At 44.3% G+C, this 22,019-nt stretch overlaps 1 protein-coding gene across 7 annotated transcripts in view; it reads right to left on the reverse strand.

Moving 5' to 3' along the window:
• Positions 1–22,019, reverse strand: part of LOC144684620 (rab effector Noc2-like) — a 246,783-nt gene that overhangs the window by 76,591 nt on the left and 148,173 nt on the right. For all 7 annotated transcript variants that reach the window (XM_078548632.1, XM_078548633.1, XM_078548638.1 and 4 more), the window contains one exon: positions 17,776–17,862. In XM_078548632.1, the coding sequence (XP_078404758.1) occupies positions 17,776–17,862 (87 nt within the window). The remainder of the gene's footprint in view (positions 1–17,775; positions 17,863–22,019) is intronic.

The raw sequence follows: 22,019 nt of genomic DNA on the forward strand, positions 1-22,019 counted from the left end.
AATTTTTAAATTTAATTAATAACATGGCCCTACTCATGCGAGAGAGTCACGAGGGGACAGTTTTTATAACATTTTTCTAATCTTTACTTTTTTTTTAAAACTCTCCATCTCCCTGGGGCAGCTCTGTGCGTCAGGGAGATTCTCAAGCACGCATGCGTGAAGTTCGAGCTCGCCCCACCCACCCGCAAAGGTAGTGCTGAGCGCTGCCGCTCGCATTTCACGTTAGGCGGGGCTTAATTGGCCCGCCAGCTTGAAATCGCCTTTCGGCCTCAATGGCAGGTGGTGGCTGGCTTCCTGACTGCTACGGCCGAGCCCGCCCAACAAGGCCTAAATTCTGCCCCAGGTCTTGCTGCATATGGGCACAGACTGCTTCAGTGTCTGAGGAGTTATGAAAGGTGCTGAACATTGTGCAATCATAAGGGAACATCCCCACTTCTGACCTTATGATGGAGGGTAGGTCATTGATGAAACAGTTGAAGATAGTTGGGCCTAGGACACTACCCAGAGGAACTCCTGTAGTGATGTCCTGGGACTGAGATGATTGACCTCCAATCTTTGTGCTAGGTATGGCTCCAACCAGTGGAGAGCTTCCCCCAATCCCCATTGATTCCAGTTGTGCCAGGGCTCCTTGATGCCTTGATGACTCGGTCAAATGCTGCCTTGATGTCAAGGGAAGTCACTCTCACCTCACCTCTGGAGTTCAGCTCTTTTGTCCATGTCTGACCTAAGGCTGTGAGGGGATCAGGGGCTGAGTGGCCCTGGTGGAACCCAAACGGAGCGTCAGTGAGCAGGTTGTTTTTGAGTAAGTGCTGCTTGATAGCACTGTCAATGACCCCTTCCACTACTCTGCTGGTGATCTAGAGTAGACTGACAGGGTGAAAATTTTGTGGACAGGACATATCAAAGCGGTTGTCCGCATTGCCAGGTAGATGCCAGTGTTGTAGCTAACCTGGAACAGCCTGGCTAAGGGTGCAGCTAGTTACGGAGGATAAGTGTACAGTACTACTGTCAGAATGTTGTCAGGGCCCATAGACTTGGCAGTATCCAGTGCCTTCAGCTATTTCTTGATATCATGTGGAGTGAATCAAATTGGCTGAAGGCTGGCATCTGTGATGCTGGGGACCTTCGGAGGAGGCCAAGATGGATCATCCACTCAGCACCTCTGGCTGAGGAGGTTGCAAATGCATCAGCCTTATCTTTTGCACTGATGTGCTGGGCTTCCCCATCACTAAGAATGGGGATATTTGTGGAGCCTGCTCCTCCAGTGAGTTGTTTTATTGTCCATCACCATTCATGAATGGATGTGGCAGGCCTGCAAATCTTAGATCTGATCAGTCGTTTGTGGGATTGCTTAACTCTGTCTATCACTTGCTGCTTATGTTGTTTGGCACGCAAGTAGTCCTGTGTTATAGCTTCACCAGGTTGATACCCCATTTTTAGGTATCCCTGGTGCTGCTCCTGGCTTGCCCTCCTGTATTGAACCAGAGTAGATCTCGCTGCTTGATTGTAATGGTTGAGTGGGGGATATGCTGGGCCATGAGGTTACACATTGTGGTTATATACAATTCTGTTGCTGCTGATGGTCCACAGAGCCTCATGAATGTCCAGTTTTGAACTGCTAAATCTGTTCGAAATCTATCCCATTTAGTATGATGGTAGTGCCACACAACGCCTTAAAGGATATCCTCAATGTGAAGGTGGGACTTCGCTTCCACAAGGACTGTGCAGTGGTTATTCCTACCAATACTGTCATGGACAGATGCATCTGCGTACAGGTAGATTTGTGAGGACAAGGTCAAGTAGGTTTTTCCCCTCTTGCTGGTTCCCTCACCACCTTCCGCAGACCCAGTCTAGCAGCTATGTCATTTAGGACTTGGCCGGCTTGGTCAGTAGTGGTGCTACCGAGCCACTCTTGGTGATGGACATTGAAGTTCCCCACTCAGAGTACATTCTGCGCCCTTGCCACTCTGTGCTTTCTCCAAATAGTGTTCAACATGGAGGAGTGCTGATTCATCAGCTGAGGGAGAACAATACATGATAATCAGCAGGAGGTTTCTTTGCCCAAGTTTGACCCGATGCCATGAGACTTCATGGGGCCCAGAGTCGATGTTGAGAATTCCCAGGACAATCCCTCTCGACTGTATACCATTGTACCACCACCTTTGCTGGGTCTGTCCTGCCAGTGGGACAGGATATACCTAGGGATGGTGATGGCAGTGTCTGGGACATTGTAAGATATGATTCCATAAGTGTGACTATGTCAGGGTGTTATTTGACTAGTCTGTGGGACAGCTCTCCCAATTTTGGCAAAAGCTCCCAAGATGCTAGTAAAGAGGACTTTGCAGGATTACATTATCATGTAATACAGTTGAATCCTAAATATCCTCAGCAAGAGCAATGAGAGGTAGGCAACAAATGTTGGCCTTGCCAGGACACCTATATCCCAAGAAAGAATAAAAAAGAATCTATCGACAATGTTGCTCCTATAAAACTAGCATGCGGAGTTAAATGCAAAAATCCAGAAGTTGCAATCAGTGATTCTACATTTCCCCATAGGGTGTGTATGGAAGACCCCAGACTGCAATCAATTGGAAATCTCTGAAATGGTGAAAACACAAAGCCCTTTTCAATGAGGTAACAGAGAGGGCTGATGAGGGTAATGCATTAGATGTGGTCTATATTCCAAGTGCCACAGAACAGGCTTGTGAGCAAAGTTGAAGCCCATGGAATAAAAGGGATATTGGCAGCATGGGCACAAAGTTGGATGCATGAAAGGAAACAGATAGTAGGGGTGAACAGTTGTTTTTCAGACTGGAAGAAGCTGTACAGAGATGTTCCTCAGGGGTCATTGTTAGGACCACTCCTTTCCTTGATACATATTAATGATTTGACTTGGGAGTGCAGGGCATAATTTCAAAATATGCAGATAACACAAAACTACAGGAGGACATAGGAAGGCTGGCAGAATGGACAGGCACGTGGCAGATGAAATTTAATTCAGAAAAGTGCGAAGTGCTCCACTTTGATAGGATGAAGAGAGGCAATATAAACTAAAGACTACAATTCTAAAAGTGTTGTATGAGCAGGGAGTCCTGGGTGTATATGAATACCAATCGTTGAAGGCAGCAGGCAACTTGAGAATGTGGTTGAAAAGGCAGATGAACTAGAGGCATGGAGTACAAAGGCAAGTCATGATGAACCTTCACTGTTTCAACCACAACTGGAGTATTTCAAGTAATTTTGGGTACCATATTTTAAAAGGTTTGTGAAGGCTGTAAAGAAGGTTGTTACAAATTTTGGACTTTAAAAGATGGTTATGTTTTAAAATGTCTCCTTTAATTTGAAGTAAAACAATGTTCTGGAGAGAGGGTTGGCAGTCATATGAAGCCCTGCCAGGAGACCAGCCTATGTGATCTTGTCACAGGAAAAGAAACCCAAACAGAAACCTATTGAAAATCGAGAGACAGTTTTCACTCCTTGACACAGAAGGAGGGACAGCTGCCTTTTGGAGAGAGACATGGTGAGAGGCAAAGCAATTACTGCTGTGTAGAGAAGCAGCAACTACTGCTGTAAAAAGCAGGGGAAAAAGGATGCTTTTGTGTTAGCAACTAGGCAGGATGCCAGTGAGAGCTGATTCTTTGTTTGAAGAGAAAAGGACAAGGCAGAACAGGAGATTTAAGGAACAAGGAGTCACTAAGGTGGGCCTTGCTAGTGGCAGTCGGTTCTGGAGTAGACAGTCGGTTCTGGAGTAGGGGGAGATCGTGACATTGTGGCAATGTCACTGGACTAATAATCCAGAGGCCATCACAGCAGCTGATGAAATTTAATTTCAATTAATTAATAAATCTGGAATTGAAAGCTAGTCTCAGTAATGGTGACCATGAAACTATTATCGATCATTGTAAAAACCCACCTGGGTCATTAATGTCCTTTAGGGAAGGAAATCTGCCATCCTTACCTGGTCTGGCCTACATGTGACTCCAGGCCCACAGCATTGTGGTTGACTCTTAACTGCCCTCTGAAATGGCCTAGCAAGTTACTTAGTTCAAGGCCAATTAGGGGTGGGCAACAAATGCTGGCCTTGCCAGCAATGCCCACATCCCGTGAACGAATAATGGACTCAGGCTGAATAGACAGATTTTCAAAGGGCGCAAGAAGATTCAACCTGATGTGGTAGAGAGAAGTGAGGCTTCTGGAAAGTTGGGAGGAGCTTAAGGCTTAATCTTTAAGGCTGCATATCTGCCAGAAGCGTGGCATAATATAAAAATGTTTCATAAGGCACATTTTGGTTGCAGTAGTTATTTAATCCAAAAGCACATTTTCTTTAGTTTGGAGCATTGGTGGGCTGTTAGTAATGTTTACTGTATGTTGACGTTAGTTTATTTGTTATTGTAAAACATCTCAAAACATAAAATCTTGTCCTTCAGTTATTTCTATTGGTGGCAGGGAAATTTAACTCTTTCAAAAAGAAAAATCCTCTCCAAATGGGATCATAACAGGGTGTAGAAAAGATTTATCAAAATGATTCAAAAGGATGAGGTACCTTAGTTATGTGAATAGATTGGAGAAGCTGAGATAGTTCTCCTTAGAGTAGGGAAGGTTGAGAGAAGGTTTGATAAAGGTGCCTAAAATTATGAGGGGTCTAGACAGAGGGAATAGAGGAAAATTGTTCTCACTGGCAGAAGGGTTGGGAACCAGAGGACACAGATTTAAAGTGATTGCCTAAAGCACCAAGGGCGACATGAGGAAAAACTTTTTTTACGCAGTGGGTGGTTAGGATCTGGAATGCACCAGCTGAAAGAGTGGTGGTGGAAGATTAAATCATGGGTTTTAAAAGGGAATTAGATAAGCACCTGAAGGGAAAAATATTGCAAAGCAACGGGAAAAGGATGGGAAGTGGGACCAACATCCCCTTTAACTTCTGTTTGCTGTGTGTGGCTGGCTTGTTGCACTGTACAATCCCTTTAAGATTGCAACTTGAAATAAAAGTTGCTTGTATATGGCCTGTTATTCACTAAGCAATGCATTCCCAATGGTCACGCAACTTGGAGGGAACACTGAGTGGAACTAGCTACGTTGCTTTTGCAGAGAGCCGGCACAGGCTCAATGGGCTAAATGGCATCCTTCTGCACTGTCCCCATTCTATCATTCACTCTTATACCCTAGGTATTGCTGTAAAAATCACACCTTGCTGACTGAGGTGTATCTGCAGCTTTTAAATTGTACTAATTTCACCATTACTCCTACACAGCCTCACTGGTCCTGAGAAAGTAATTTTATATTTGTTGAATGTCTTATTTCCCCATTATAAGAAATTCCGCTTATCTTTAAAATAATCTTTTTAAGAAGTTTGTTTACAATATTTTATCTTCTACCTTAATGCCCCATGTCCCAATAATTTATTTCGGTATCTTTACAAATTAAAAGTGAATAAATTCAGTGGTGTTTAACTTCCCGGCTTACTGTCTGCGAGGATACTTCAACGTGATTGGCTGCTTACCCTGCTTGATGACATTACTGCTGTTGGACGCCTGGAGATCCCTTTGATTTGGTGCCTGATTCAACCTGACATCAGGAAAGAGGAAGTGTGCACCACCGAGGTCACTAGATATCTGTGAGCAGCTTTCTTCGAGGCCAGCAGTGAGCACCATTGTTTCACCACAAATGCAGCCCGCTGATGTTGCAATGTATTATCCACATGTTGATATATTAAATATCTAATATATCTACATGGGCTATGGAATGGTGTTGTTATAGTATTCATGAATTGAAGAGCCAGAATTGCAAGTTAGTGAATTTTACAGCTGTTGCCCGAACTGTACTGTCAGATTGATCCCACTGCATTGGAACCAGGGACTTTTTGATGGTATAAAAATCAGCCACAAAATATAACAATACAGAAATTGAAAACTGCTGCTTTTAAAAGGGTAAGATTCTTCAGCTGTTGAATTTTATTATAGCAATAGCAGTTTAATGGTCTATACTTTGATGGGCTTTTAGCTACGTTTTCTTTTTGAATGCCACTTAAAAGAGCTCCTAATCTGAGGCGCATTTGAACTGAAACAAAAAGAAAATTCTGGAACATCTCAGCAGGTCTAACAGCCTCTGTGAAGAGAAAGACAGAGTTAACGTTTCGAGTCCATATGACTCTTCTTCAGAGCTAAAGAGAAGTAAAAATGTGATGAAATTTATAATGTTTAAGGGGGGTGGAGCAGGTGCAGCTGGATAGAAGGCCAGCAATAGGTGGGGGCAAAGAAGGGATTGATAAAGATGTCATGAACAAAAGGACAGAGGAGGTGTTAATAGTAGTGGTAAGGGCTAAAGGAGGTGCTGACAGTGGCATTAAGGTCAGAAAGCAGAATGTACTAATAGCAGGACAAGGGTAAGCACTCTAAAAAGAACAACATGAACAAGTAACAGATGGCCCCTGTGGGGGTGGGATGGGGGCGGTTGCGGGGGGGGGGCGGGGCAGATGGTGGTGGGGGAAAAAAGGTCGAAAATAGGATAAAAGGTGGGGATAAAACAATGAATAAATGAATAAAAATGAAAATAAATAAAAATAAAAGTAAGTGGATACAAAAATTAAAAATTAAAATTAAAAAATTAAAATGAATATTGAAAAAAAGGGGGTAAAGAAGGGGTGAGGATGAGGAGAGAGTTCATGGTCTGAAGTTGTTGAACTCAATGTTAAGTCTAGAAGGCTGTAAAGTGTCTAATCGGAAGATGAGGTGCTGTTCCTCCAGTTTGCATTGGACTTCACTGGAACATTGCAGCAGGCCAAGGATGGACATATGGGCATGAGGGCAGGGTGGTGTGTTGAAATGGCAAACGACAAGAAGGTCTGGGTCATGCTTACGGACAGACCGAAGGTATTCCCCCAGTCTGTGTGTGGTCTCTCCAACGTAGAGGAGACTGCATTGGGAGCAGCGAATGCAGTAGACCAAAACTGAAGGAGGTGCAAGTGAAGCGCTGCTTCACCTGAAGTAAGTGTTTGGGCCCTTGGACAGTGAGGAGGGAGGAGGTAAAGGGGCAGGTGTTGCACCTTCTGCGATTGCATAGGAAGGTGCCATGGGATGGGGGTGAGATGTTGGGGGTAATGGAGGAGTGGACCAGGGTATCCAAGAGGGAACAGGCCCTACGGAATGCCGACGGTAACAGGAAGATGTATTTGATAGTGGCATCATGGAGTTGGCAAAAATGATGGAGAATGATCCTTTGAATGTGGAGGCTGGTGGGGTGAAAAGTGAGGACAAGGGGGACCCTATCATGGTTCTGGGAGGGAGAGGAAGGTGTGAGGGCAGAGGCGCAGGAAATGGGTCGAATACGGTTGAGGGCCCTGTCTACCACAGTGGCTGGGAAACCTCGGTTAACGAAGAAGGAAGACGTGTGATAAGTGCCGTTTTGGAAAGTGGCATCATCGGAACAGATGCGACGGAGGCGAAGGAACAGAGAGAATGGGATGGAGTCCTTCCAGGAAGCAGGGTGTGAGGAGCCGTAGTCAAGGTAGCTGTGGGAGTAATGAATATTGGTGGACAGTCTATCACCAGAAATTGAGAGAGGGGTCAAGGAAGGGAAGTGTCCTGCTATTATCGCATTCTGCTTCCTTAACTTAATGCCACTATCAGCATCTCCTTTAGCCCTTACCACTACCACTAACACCCCCTTTGTCCTTTTGTTCATGATATCTTTGTCAATCTCTCCTTTGCCCCCTCCTATTGCTGGCTTTCTATCCAGCTTCACCTGCTCCAACCCATTTAAACAGTATAAATTTCATCACATTTTTACTTCTCTTTAGCTCTGAAGAGTCATATAGACTCAAAATGTTAACTCTGTCTTTCTCTCCACAGATGCTGTTAGACCTGCTGAGTTTTTCCAGCATTTTTTGTTTCAGATTTCCAGCATCCACAATATTTTGCTTTTATCTTAACGCATCTGAACTGATTGCTTATTGCAGGGGTTTCAAGTTTTTATACAAGATGAAAAGGCAACTCGAACACACTCCAAGAAAAACACATCATTTGCAAAAAAAAGTTTTAAAAAATAGCAAGGGGAATGCTACAATTCCTAATGTGAAATACAGTACACTAAAAAGTGGAGATGAGGTAGAAGTGAAGGTGTCCATATAGTTCAAAGACATATGAAAGACTAACAGGGCAATTATAATAATTACACTTAACCATCCCAAGACAGACTGGAATAAAGATCATTCATATGGTCAAAGTACAGAATACCTTTTAGTAGCTATTTAGGACCAAAAGGGGAAGAAGATGTAGCTTGATTTAGTTCTAGAAAATAATGGCAAATAAATGAGGAATAGTTGGAGGACAAAAATAAAATAGTACCACAACTTAGATGTGTTCAATGTAAAAACAGAAGAGGGCATTATACTAGAAAAAGAGCAACATTCATAAACTTTAAAAGGAATCTGGCCCAAATTAACTGAGCAGAAAAGTAAACTAGTCAGAAATTTCCAAATATGAGATGTAGAGTGCAAAATAAGGCAAAAAAAGGACATTAAATCAAAACTGAATCTGAAAATGAAGGCAATTGATAAAGATTAGATCTAACATTACATTTCTCTTTTCTTTTAAAGAGGCTGTGGTATTGAATTGAGAAAGGAACTGGGAGGGGCTGAAATGTAATATGAAAAAAGACAAGCAGGTCAGATAAAAGGAAATCGTAACATCTTTTGCAAGCAAACAAAAAGTTAAACATCAGTTAGAGAAAGGTTTGGACCACTCAGGGATGAATGAGGGATCTAATGGTGAAGGATGAAGCTATGTTGGTGGTATTAACGAAATATTTGGCAGGGGTTTTTACAACTGATAGTGAAAGTGGGAATGTTGGTATACTGTAGCAGGGTATGAAATGATTGTTAGAGATAACTGTAGAAATCAACTTGAAATATTGAAGCTCATTACACTTGCAGCAGAGCAGGCCAAGAGGAGATACAATAGAAGTACCTAAATTAATGAAAGGTTTTGATTGGATACAGAATTTTGGATGAATACGGAAAACTATTTTCTCCAGTTTGGGACTCAGTCATGAGGAATCATAAATTTAAGGTTCTTTCTACAGAGCGTTGTTGGAGCATAGAATGCTTCACCACAGGATGTGATAGAGATTGAGGCTCTTGCATCCTTTAATGAAAAATTAGATAATATTTGGAGTAGAGGAAGATACTTGGCTATGTGAAGATAGCAGGGTAGTGGCATCCGTTTTTGAATGTTCTAGCAAACAGCCAACATGACTGACTAAGTGGCTTGCTTCTGCTTATAAAGGTCTATGGTTCTACAGTTAAGTCAAAAATAATTCTTTGACATATGTGACATCATATATTTATATTGAATGGAAATCTCAGATATGTTTGATGCCGTATTCAATACTCTGCTCAGGCTCGGAATTTTACAATTGAAAACGAAATGTCCTCCAATTATTCAAAGTTCATTTTATTTGCAGGTCTTTGGAAAAGTAGGGCTACTATGAAGCTGGGGGACCAAGCGGATATAAATAAACAGCATGTGGCTAGCAAGATCTTAGATGAAGAAATTTTCTGCAATCTGAAAAGGTTTAGTCGCCACTAATAATCAGAGGAAATGTCAAAGGATAGCCTGGTTAAGGTGTTCAAATGTTGCCTGCAATGATCCACTGACATTCAACATACAAAGAGAAGGAATGTACATTTCGCATGGTCTTGCTCCAATCAATATTTCTGACGCCATTAAGATAGGAACTGGAGATGCCATGGCTCTGATAAAACCTCACCTATGATTTGAGCTATGGATGCTAACCTAGATCCAGTTTTACCTCAAGAAAAGAAATCTCTACCATGAAGGGTAGCTGTTGCTTTAGAGTAACAACAAACACAGGACCACTGTCCTGTAATTTCGATTAGAGATTGATAGTTAGGTCAATTTATGGGCTGACCCTGGTTTTGGCTTTCATGAACAGCAAGGGTGCAACACATGAGAAGCAGGCCTGTTAGCTCTATGGTTTATTTTTTTATCTCTCTCATCTTTCTGGTGTAAAATACGTGTCACCACTTGGTACCTGGATCCGATTTAGATAAATGATGCCCAGGAGACTCAGTAGTGGCATTTGCTATATTTTAAATTATCATCCAGTAGAATAACACTTTTCTACACCTCCATAATTTCCTTTCCAAATGCTTTATTATGATAAACTTTGAAATGCAGCCAAGGATAAGAATTCTATTTAATAAGGAAATCTGATGAGGTACAGTGCAGCTCTGTTAGATTTTCAAATGCATTAATTTTGCTCGACACTGCAGCTTCATGATCGTTTCAGTTAGTGACAAATTTGGGTAAATTGATTCAAATGCAAATTTGCTGAGCAGCTGAAAGAGATTTTTAATTATAATGATAGCATCACTAATTATATGTAAAGTACAGCAATTCACAAAATTTGTTTCTCAACTCCTTTGGTATTAATGAACTCCTGTGGTGTACCAGAATGTGTTAATTATAAAATAGTTTCTTTTTACTAGAATTTGAAGTAACAACCAGCACAAAATTCTAAAAGGTACATTATGAGCACAGATTTAATGTGGTGCATAAAGGCAAAATACTGCGAATGCTGGAAATCTGAAACAAAAACAAAATATGCTGGAAAAACTCAGCATGTCTGACAGCATCTGTGGAGAGAAAGACAGAGTTAACATTTCGAGTCCATATGACTCTTCTTCACAGAGCTCTGAAGAGTTGTCACACGGACCCAAAACGTTAACTGTCTTTCTCTCCAAAGATGCTGTCAGACCTGCTGAGTTTTTCCAGCATTTTTTGTTTTTGTTTAATATGGTGCAGCTTTGGTGCTGTGTGCTCTGAAATATCACCAAATTGACAGCTAGACTTGAATATCATCTGTCGAATTAGTTTTGCAAAGTTAGAAATGGGCTTTGAAAATCTAAACAATCATATTTGTCCATTATTGTCAACAGGGCACTGGTCATGGAACTTAAACATTGACCAGAATTTTATCAGCAACAGTGAAGTCCCAAAGTCAAAATGAAATGCGTGCCCTGAGCTTGAGCCGGAGGGCAGCGGAGCCACAGATGCTACTTTATCTGCAGCAGTCAATTAAAAGGCAGCTGTCAGGACTGTCACCCAATTAAGGATGGCAGCCTGCCTCACTGAGCTGCCAACCCAATCAGACAGCCGCAGCTCTGCAGCCTCGGCAGCACCACCAGCAAAATTTGTCACCGCTGAGGCTGAAAGGGGAAAGAGAGAGTGTCTTCATGCTGAGACACCCTCAAAGAGCCAGCATAAAAGATATTAATGTACCAGGGTCAGAAGACCCCCGCCCAGAATGCCACATCAGATGCCCCCTCGATAAAGCTGGCAAGCTCCTCAAGCGATGGAGGGGGTCATTCAAAAGGCAGCAAAATGCCAGCAAGTTTGTAAAATGCCTATTAATTAATTGGCTGAGACACTGCCATTCCCATTTCTGGGAATATCCCTAGGAGCCAGAAAAAGTTTGGGCTTCCTTCCAGATGCCTTCTGCTGCCATTTTACCACCTGTCCCTCCTCCTAGACTGTCTCCAAGGGCTGGTAAAATGCCAGCCGTTAACTCAAAAAAAAAGCAATGGTCTTGGCACTGAACCTTGAGGAACAACCACTGTCTAACATCCTTCAGTCTGAAAAATAACCGCTCATCAGGACTCGCTGGTTTCTGTCCTTAAGCCAAAGGGCGCAATCAGGAAAATAAATTACATAGAACCAAAAAAGATGACATCAGGGCAGACAATCGAAAAGCTTGGTCAAAGAGTTGGTTTTAATGAGCTGATATAATTCATTAAGAACAAGATTCTGCCAACAAGCCCAACACCACAGAGTGTTCAAGCCAATCAACAGCCCTGTCCCATTCACAAGAAAACTCAAATAGCTGTCAAAGTCACTATCCAGAGCTGACCATATTCTTTGATCTGAGATCAGGTGGCTTGCCTGCATCCTTGGGGAAGCCCTGACTTGAGGCAGCATGCAGCTATACCTGTCAAATATATCAGAAAAAAATAACTATTCATCATTGCATGGGAACACCAACACCTCCAAGTCTCCCTCCTGGTCAGACACCATCCTAATTTGAACATACATCGCTATTCCTTCATCATCACTGGGCCAAAATCCGGGAACTCCTACCTAACAGCATCTTGGGAGCTTCTTCACCAAACTGATTGCAGTTGTTCAAGGCAGTGGCTCACTAGAGCCAATTAGGGATGGGCAACATCCCAAGAAATAATTTTTAGAAAACAGTGAATGAGGCTGTTCTTTGAAAGTGGCAAAAAGCTGATCATTGAATGCAATTGCTCTAGCTAAATTAAACCCTGAACCTGGGGAGAGCACCAGTTTGAATTTATGAAGGATACAATAGCCAGCGCAGTAGGAACTGCAATTTGTTTTTCTTTCGAGGAATATACTTCATTATGCAATAAAGCATAATTTTAGATCAATAGACACTGGTCCCACCAGTCACAAAATGTGTATAGTCTCTGCTTATGTGTGATCCCATTCTCTGAAGTGTTATTTTTGGCATCGTTATTCCAGTTCAACTCATGGAAACAGTCTCAGGGTCTCAAAAGATTTTACAGAAGGTGCAGTCAGTGCAACAATTTAAAGAAAGACCAAGCATTCAGGCAACAGTTATACTACAACTGATAGGTTACACTGCATATAGGCGCTGCAGTTATAGCGTAGTTACGATCAGATCCAACACTGGAAACAGAATACTTCCTGACACATAAACAATGCTTTGGGACAGAAAGCACTGTATTTTCTCAAATGAATTCAGATTTACCATTGCTTGACAGGTACATCAACTGGGTTGGCTCATTCTATTAAAATAGAGGTTAGTGTTTTTATGGACTTTGATTTTTATTTGACGAGAATTACATTAAAATACTTTCGCATATTTTAAGATTAAATCCTAAATTACATTCCCTGCAAAATTAAATCATAGATGCTTCAACCACTGTAGTTAATTTTCAGACCTTCATAATTTCCTTATTGTAACATAGCAACAGGGCAGGTTCTTTTGTGAAGGCTTCAACAAACAATGTATTTATAATGGCATACTTTGTAGTAATAAAAAGAAAAAGCACTGAAATTCACATTTATCACAGAACTGACTGAAGGATGTTTACGTAAGTTCCAAGTGCAAATAGGAAACGTCAAACATGTCACTGGTTACCAATGTAATTCGGTTTTGCAACTCAACCTTTGTCATTGAGGCAAGAGAATCAAACAGTTTGTAGCATTCAATTACATTGCTTACTTAGTCTTAGAACAGAAACCACAATACTGAGACTAAGGGTAGAATTTTCCGTGCCCGCTGGTAGCTGGCGTGATAGGTGGCATACGCAGGCAATATGGCAGGATCGGTTTCACGACGGCGGGGAGGCAGGTCACTATTATCCACTCAGCCTGCCAACAGCGGGCCGCAATTACCGCCAACAGTCGTCAGGGAGCTCATTGTCATGCATCAGCATATCAGTAAAAGGCCATCCCACCAGGCTCTTGGCCTCTACTGGATCGTCCGTCCACATCGGCGGGAAAGCATGTTGATGTGTTTCACAACAGCATGCAGGCGACGTGCACTTGGCGGCCTTTACTTTGGGGGAACCGGAGGTGAGTGAACAGCATCGTTCTGCAGAGCAATCACCAGGTTTGCCTGTTGCTTTGCAAGCTTCAGAGGCGCCAAGGGCCTGGGGTGAAGTGCCGCCATGCCATGGAGGCGACCATTGTCAGAGGTGATGTCCAGGGGCAACTGCTGCCCAGCCTTGGATGTGATTATTTTCGGGGGTGGGGGGGGGCGGTGTCCGGGAGCAACTGCTGCCCTGCCGTGGAGGTGACTGTTGTCGGGGGCGTAACTGCTGCCCTGGCCGTTGAATCCCACGCACAATAAATCGAGGTGGGGGGGCGGCAGGGCAAGCGAGGGAAGTGGCAATGCTGTCAGGACACCTGTATAAACCGACCATTCCTCTGTAACTGAGACAGTTCAGGCACAGCCATAGTGATATGATTGAGATCGGGCTCCTAGCCTGCCCGCCCACCCATACAAGCAACGTGAGGCACCAAAGTTCCACTAAGTGCTCCAGACCTTGAGGATGAGGTGGTCCTCAGAGGCGACGATGAGGCCTTCACACTTGCTAGATGAGGCAGGCACCCTCGGGAGGCCCTCATAGCTGCTAGGAGTGTGGAGGATGATGACGACATGCAGTGAGGTGACCCCATAGATCCTCACATTGCATCTGTTAACGTTTGACTCCAGTCTGGCTTATGGTAGCATGAATGCTCTCTATGAAAATGCTCTTGTCATGGAGATGCAGTGGAGGCCCTAATAGTCACTTGATTGCAGGAGGATGACAACAACATGCAGTGAGGACACTCCATAAATCTTCACATAGCCTCTGAGAAGGTCTGGCTCCTGTCTGGCTGAGGGCAGCTCACTTGCGATCTGTGATCAGGGCCATATCATAGAGACTCAGCCATGAAGCTTTAGAAGTTTGATGCTTTGTCCGCCTTCAGCACCTGAGCCCTTCAGGAGCACAGCATCAGTGGTCACAGATGCTGAAGAAATGGGGGACATCCCCTCCTTAAAGGTGCTGAGAAAATGAGAGAACTCTGTGGCACCTGCCCACTACATTCTGGCAGCAATGACGAGCACCACCGAGGTGCAGGCATCGGTAATATTTCCAGAGAGTGTGAGGCTGGACCATCACTGTGGTCTGAAGGCTGCACAGAACACAGAGAAGAGGCTCTGGAATGAGACACCTGCCTTTATCTTGTGCAGAAAGGTTTCATATCTGAGTGACACAAACACTGCTCATCAGAACAAGGAGCCATGGGCAGGGAGACATTCTAGGTAGTTTATTGACAATAGTGAACAGTATGTACAAGAGATTAACACCAGTGCCCAGGCTGTGCAACTAATTCTCCTTAACTTTCCTAACCCTGCCGCTATGTCTTGTTGCTCCCCGGACATCCACAGCAGAGGTGGAAGCAGCCTGCTGACTGCTACGTCCTGTCTGTGATGACTTTGATGGGCGTCCTCTGGAGGGCCGAGACTTGGGGGGTCTCTTTCAGGGTCATGCTATGTAGCAGTGGCATCTTCCTCGACCCCTGGAGCTGCTGAGGTCACAGGAAGAGGGGAATCAGATGGGCCGGACACACTCAGAGTCACCTGGATGGATGGGCCCCAGAGTGACTCCTTGAAGAGCAGGGGTATCTGGAGTGAGATCAAGCTGCCTGGCACCCCTCTCGCATACACATTGTTGGAGGCCAATTATGGCATCAGCGATGGAGTTGAGCCCGCGCAGCAGTGCAGGCGCTGCATGGCGGCCACTGTCCTACCAGTGCTAACCTCCATGCATTGCCATGCCAGGGTTATCATCTCAGCCTGAAGGTGGACGGACTCCTCCATCGTGCCCTGCAATCTGAGGAGTGCAGTGGACACCCCTTCCCGACGTTCCCGAGCTTGCCTTTGCAGCCCCAGCAATTGTGACATGACCGAGTCCAGAGGCTCATCACCTGACTCAGACTCAGCAGTCCTCAGAGTGCAGACACCAGGGAAGTCCCTGCTGCCGCCTGCTGTAGGTCAGATTGTGCGATGTGCTCATCAGATTGTGATCTCGGAGCCATCCTAAAGCTAGGTCCCTCTGAGGTATGTGTCTTTGCAGTGGTTGGAGGGTGTGGGTGTGCACTGTGACAGGACTTCAGGGAGGGTGCCTCCAGATTCCTCTCCAGAGGTTTCTTCAGGGCTTAACTGGAGGCTCTGTGTCATGGACTCTGTCGGCTGTTTGGCAGATGTGCCTGCAAAAGCAAGGGGAGATAACTAGTGCCTGGCAGTGGTTTGTGAAACAGGACACATCACTCACGGCATGGTTGTCTGATGGATGTTGCACTGCTGGATCCTCACTTGGTAGAGCAGCACCGACCTTGCTGTCAGCACAGGACTTTGTTTAACCCACCCGGTACCGCACTTTAGTGCAAATCTGGGAAAATTCTGACCTAAGAGTGCGTGTGGCACAATTGTATTTATTTGGTAGTTTCTGCTGCACGATAAAAGAGACTCCTATCTAGTTCTTAAAAAACGATGTTAATATATCCTACACCTGAAAAGATTTATAAATCTGGATTCACTGTTGCACAGTACATGCAATTACGGATAAGGAATTAAAGAAGTCTTAGGTTGAATTTTAGGCTGAGGTGAGGATCCCACAACCTCAGCATCAAAGTTGGTGACGCGCCCGCCTATGCTTGGCCAGCTTGCCCTGTAGCCATTTAACGATCACCGAACCTTTAATTGGTTTGAGGTGGGTCTTCTGCCCCCATCTCGTATCAGCAGCACCACCACAGGAGCTGTGGTCACTGCTCAGACTGCAGACAGTCCCCAAAGACACCAGCGGGTTAAGTTTAGGGTCTGGGGTCTCACCCAGTGCAGATTGGCAGGTCCTGACAAAGCAGATAGGGGGCCAGGGTCGACAGGGCAAGGAGAGGGGAAAATGCAGGGAGGGAGGGTGAAATACTTCCCGGGACGGGGCGGGGTTGGGGCTTCAATGAGCGAACACAGGGTGCCCGGCCAGAAGGGTAACCTGTCCCCCATCAGCCTGGCCACAAAACTCGTCAGATTTTACTAGGTGGTCTGGATAGTTGACTTCAGCCTCCCCTGCCACAGATAATATCCCAGCGGCGGCAGCAGGAGGCTCTTAGGTGGCCACTTAAAAGCCTCAAGTGACCCCAAGACAGCTGGGCCATCCTGTTGCAGATAAAATGCCCACAGAGGTGGGGGCGGGCAGGTAGTCAGTGAGCATGACATACAATTTTACAGCCCCCCACCCCTCTGCCTGCAAACCCACCCGATGGAAGCATAACATTCCAGCCCTTGATATACACTCACCACTTGCTCTCTAACCCCCAGTCTTTCTCCCCCCACCTTCACTTTCTAAAGGTTATAGATCATAAAAGGCACAGTAGGCATTTAATCAGAACACATTTTTCTCTCTCACATACACACAGCTGCCTCATGATAAAAAGGCACACCGGCTTTTGGGAGAGGAAGTGGCTTTAAGTAAAAACGTGAATGGAGGAGTTAAGTGGTATAAAAGGCAATTCAGTTGACAACTGTAAATCATGTTATTGTGAAATAAATAAGTTTCAATTAAAAAGTAATTTAAACCCTTATTTTGGACATTAGTCATTTTAGTTACAGGAGAAAAATGTACGCAGCCTGAAAATCTTTTCAGCAAGCATTTTGAGTTAATTATGAGAGTTGGGTGGCCAGATGTCACAAACAAAAGGGAGTATGTTCTCAATATGAAATAGCAACATCTTGTCACATGAGCAGGGACATGTTTTTAATTCAAATCCAAAATTTTTATTTTATTTGCTTCAGGAAACTTCACCCCGTCTGTGGATGAGGCTTCCTAAAAAACACAAAGGCCGCTTGGCCTTTTCGCCCGCCTGTCAACCATTAGGGTGAACAGGCAGTGAAAAATTCAGGACAATTGTGACTTAAAGGCCTTAAAAGGCCTTTCAGTTGTCGGCGGTCGCGCTTCTGACTCCGGTGTGCGCCCGCTGACCAATCGTGGGACTACTCGATGATGTCAGGACGCTTGCCCCCGATGTCATCGCACATCATTTTACGCTCAGCCGGGTCGGGAGTGCACCCGCCCGCCGAGCTCAATATTCTGCCCATTAACTTGAATTCAGTTTAAAAAAGAATACTCCAACTCTGCAACATTTCATAATTTATTTTACCTACCTCTCGTCCCTCACTGCATATTTTGCAAAGCCACACAGGTCTCCGCTGGCTCCCAAGTGTTTCAATTCCACACTTTACACAGACTTTCTGTAAAGGAAGAAAATTCAGACACAGTGAGTACCTCAGTTTTCAAACACCCATCCTCTACTTTAGCTAGCTATTGACAATTACTTCATTGACTAACAAACCACAGTCTTAACTAGTTACATGAAAGTTGATCGTTTGACTGTATTGTGGATGCTTGTATTGAGTTCAGGCTTTGACAGAAACTTGGTTCATGCTGGCAACAACTTGGCCCTTATTGAAGCCCTCTCACTTGGCTGTACATTCTACCATCTGCCCTGCCCAAAGCACCGTGGTGATGTTATCCTCACTACCAAAACAACATTTTTGTCTCTCCTTCAACTCTTCTGGTCTTTCTCCTCCTCATATTGTACCAACCTACCTGACATATTCTCATGTCTCTACCGTCCAAAAGTTTTGCTATGATTTCCTCCTAAAAATATCCTCTCTACTTTGCTTTCTCAGCTTCTACACTGAAACCACTTACCCTTGGTGACTTCAATCTCCATCTTAACTCACCATGAACTCTTTCTCTGGGTTCACTTCCCTCCTCTGCTCCCTAAACCTCTTCTATTAGAGGTTCTATTCACTTTCCCAAGGACACATGGCACCACATCCATGACCTTGCCTTCTGATGTGGCCTCTACTTGCAGTGCCTCAATTATGGATAAGGCCAGTTCCAAATACCACCTTATATCCCTCACGAGCCACATCCTACTGGCCCTTTGAATCATACTTTATGTCCACTCCTGGAATAAACACACCCCTTAGCCTTTACAACCAAACTTTCAAACTCCTAACTGTCTAGCGGTTAGCTCTCCAATTGCCATGATAATTTTGTATGCAACTGAACTGTTCAACTACTCAATCTCCTTCAACTTAATGCTCTTGTCCCCAGTAACGCCGTTCCTCACTCTCACTCTGGTCATTTTCCTTGGTATGGTCCCCAGCTTGACTCCTACAAGTCCAAGGGGTATAGGCTTGAATGTGCCTGGGCCCATACCTGAATCTGCCATCCACTGCCAGATCAAGTATGATTGTGTCTTCATCTCTTCTGCCAAAATCATTCACTACTCCAGATCATGCTGGAAAGCAAAGATAATACCTGGCTTCCTTTCTCCATGACCAACTGTAGCCCTAAAGCCCTCTCCTCCCTTGTTCACTTATCTTCACTTCAAACAACAAGCATGAGGAGTTGTCATTGAGATAGAGACCTGTTCAGTTGCCCCTTCTGCATCCCACCCCCACCAAGTCAAACAATTCCCCCAAGTCTTCCCCCACCTCACCCCCGCCCGATCCCAGAATTCACATCTTTCTCTAGTTTGCCTCCTATCTCCATTTATGTCATATTTGTTCTCATCTTTCCCACGACACCCACTTCATACGCTACTGACCCCATTCCCATTAAACAGCTGGCCTCCCAACTTTTCTCCTGGCCTCCATGCTAGCTGACATTATAACTGGTTCCCTCACCTCAAGTACTGTCCCACTCATTTTCAAAACCACCAAAGTCACTCCTGTCCTTAAAAAAACACACCCTTGAACTCTCTATGCTTGCAAATTATTATTCTGTTTCCATCCTCCCTTCCTTCTCTAAAGTCACTGAACATGTGCTGCCTCCCAAAACTGTGTCCATCTTTCCTGCAACTTCATGCTTGAATCTTTTTAGCCAGGCGCCCTTGGAACACACATATTTTTATCTGATTACGCTTTTGTGAAGCACCGTCTCTCTATGTTAAAGGCACTATATGAATGCAGGTTTCTGTTTGCTATTGTTCTGTATACTGTTTTATACATTTAATTTTCAAGATTTACCTTTACATTAGAAAGACGAATTGTAAATTGTTAAAGTGTCATGGTGATTAATAAAACACAGGCAATTCCTTCCATGTTATAAGCTGAGACTTCTTAATCAAGTCCAAAAAATCAATAGGTTAAAGATTGCAAATTCATTCTTTGAACAACAACATTAATCAATCATTACAATGATGCTGGTGTTCGGTAAGGCCACTATCTGCTTGCTCTTTCATTTTTTTTGTACAGTGATAGATTCTTGTATCAAGGTTATTCAGCAGCTTTGACACAATAAGCATTCCAATAGGTGACAGAATTCATGCTGTCAAATTAGCATATCACGAAGTCATGGTTTGGTTCAAGAAAAATTGAACAATTTCACAACACTGGCGCTGGATATAAATGTTGACTGATCAGTAGATATAATAATTTACCATAGAAGGTGGTATATAAGTTGGCCTGGCGTTTAAGGCAACCCCATTTATCCAGCCTCAAAAATTGCGTTTTTTCATATAGTTGGCGCATAATTTGACCTCTTTTTAGCCATGACATGCTGTCTTGGATTAGTTGTCAGTCCCAATTTTTTGCCACACAAATGCATGTTTTACTTACCTCATAACTGGGCACTAGGGATCGAGCAAGCGACACAGGCTGTGTTGCAAAGATGAGCGGGAGTTTAAGACACAACCACATAGAACAGACGTCACATAGCGAACAACAAAGAGAAATGAGTCTTCTAACAAAAAGAGTGTAATATGAATCTGATTTCAAGCTAAAAGTCGTAACATTTGTTCACTCATCAAATAGCTGCACTGCACAGTGAGGGAATTCAGTATTAGTGAAAAATTGGTGCAAGATGGAAGGAGGAGGTATCCGCCCTGAAGATGCCCATGTCCAAATGCGCATGAGAACAGTGACCAGCCATTGGTCCAATCTTGAGAAGCATGTATCGGATCGGGTCCTCAAAAATTGTCAGAATGGTTTAATCGTCGCCAGAAATGCAATGCGCATACGCACTCCGAAATCAAACTCCGAGTCCAGCAAAGATTTCAGAGCAACAGCTAGTAAGCGTAGCCACTTTATGGAACAAAAATATCTCATGTTGTGGCAGAAGACCAAGATCACTCAGACTACCAAAAGATCTCAATGCCAGATTCCAGAGATTCATCATCAGACAGTGGCAAAAACACGAGTAACCATTACACCACATTGGCAATCTGCCTGAAACACCCATGAATTCCGATATGCACAGCAACTGAACTGTGGAGTGGAAATGTTCAAAACAGTTCTAGAGGGCTGAATTTTGCCGTCGGCGAGCAGGGGGCGGGGCCCACTCACCGACGCATAAAATGACGCAGGATGACGTGGGAGGAAACCCCCGACATCATCCCGCCCTATTTAAGTTTTCAGGAAGGCGGGGGCACAGCCAAATCAGCTGTGCGCCTGCCTACCTGTCAATGGCCTTAAGGTTGGCGGGCAGGCCAGGAGCCCCGGCGGGCAATAGAAAAAACATGAAACCTCATCCGCCGGCGGGATGAGGTTTCATGTAGGGATTTAAAAAGTTTAATAATGTTTTGGTGTAATTTATGAACATGTCCCATCTCATGTTACATTTGCACATGAGGGGGACATGTTAAGGATTTTTTTTTTATTTTTAACGTTTTTAAAAGTGTCAGCGGTCTCCCTGGGGCAGCACGTAGCCTCAGGGAGATGTGCACTCTTTTGTGCGCTTGCGTGAAAGAGCGCACTCTCGCTTTTGGGGAATCCCCCCACCCGCACAGGAAGCACATAGCACTTCCCGCTGGACAAACGCTGGGCAGGCCTTAATTGGAGATTGGGTCGGGCTCGGGCCCCCCCACCCAGCAGGCAGAAAATTCTACCCAGTGAAAACCGCAGGGCATGAGAAGGGGACTTGGGAAGACAAGATTCACATTAGTACTAGCCTGCATGGCCGATGGAACGAAATTAAAGCCTATGGTAATTTTCAAACCTAAAACCATGCCAAAAATCAAGCTCCTTGCAGGAGATTTTGCGCAAACCCATGACAACGGATGGACGGATGAGGATGGAGTGAAGTTAATCAATAATGTGTGGACTAGCAGACTAGGCAGCCCAGCGGCTTATGTAAAGAATGCAGCTTATTAACGTGGGGCATGTTCAGGTCCCATATAATCGATGAGATCATAAGGAGCATGCAAAGAAATAACACTCACATTGCAGTGATACTGGGGGTCTAACATCTGTAGTTCTACCTTTGGATATGCGCCTCAACATGCCATTCAAAGAACTTGTTCACGCCAAATGGAATAGGTGGATGGCTGATGGAGAAACTTTCACAAAGAGTGAAAATAAGCTTGCTGTCCCACTTGGTGTTTTGTGTGGTTTCA

This window comes from Cetorhinus maximus, chromosome 9 (assembly GCF_964194155.1).
Source record: "Cetorhinus maximus chromosome 9, sCetMax3.hap1.1, whole genome shotgun sequence".
NCBI lineage: Eukaryota > Metazoa > Chordata > Chondrichthyes > Lamniformes > Cetorhinidae > Cetorhinus > Cetorhinus maximus.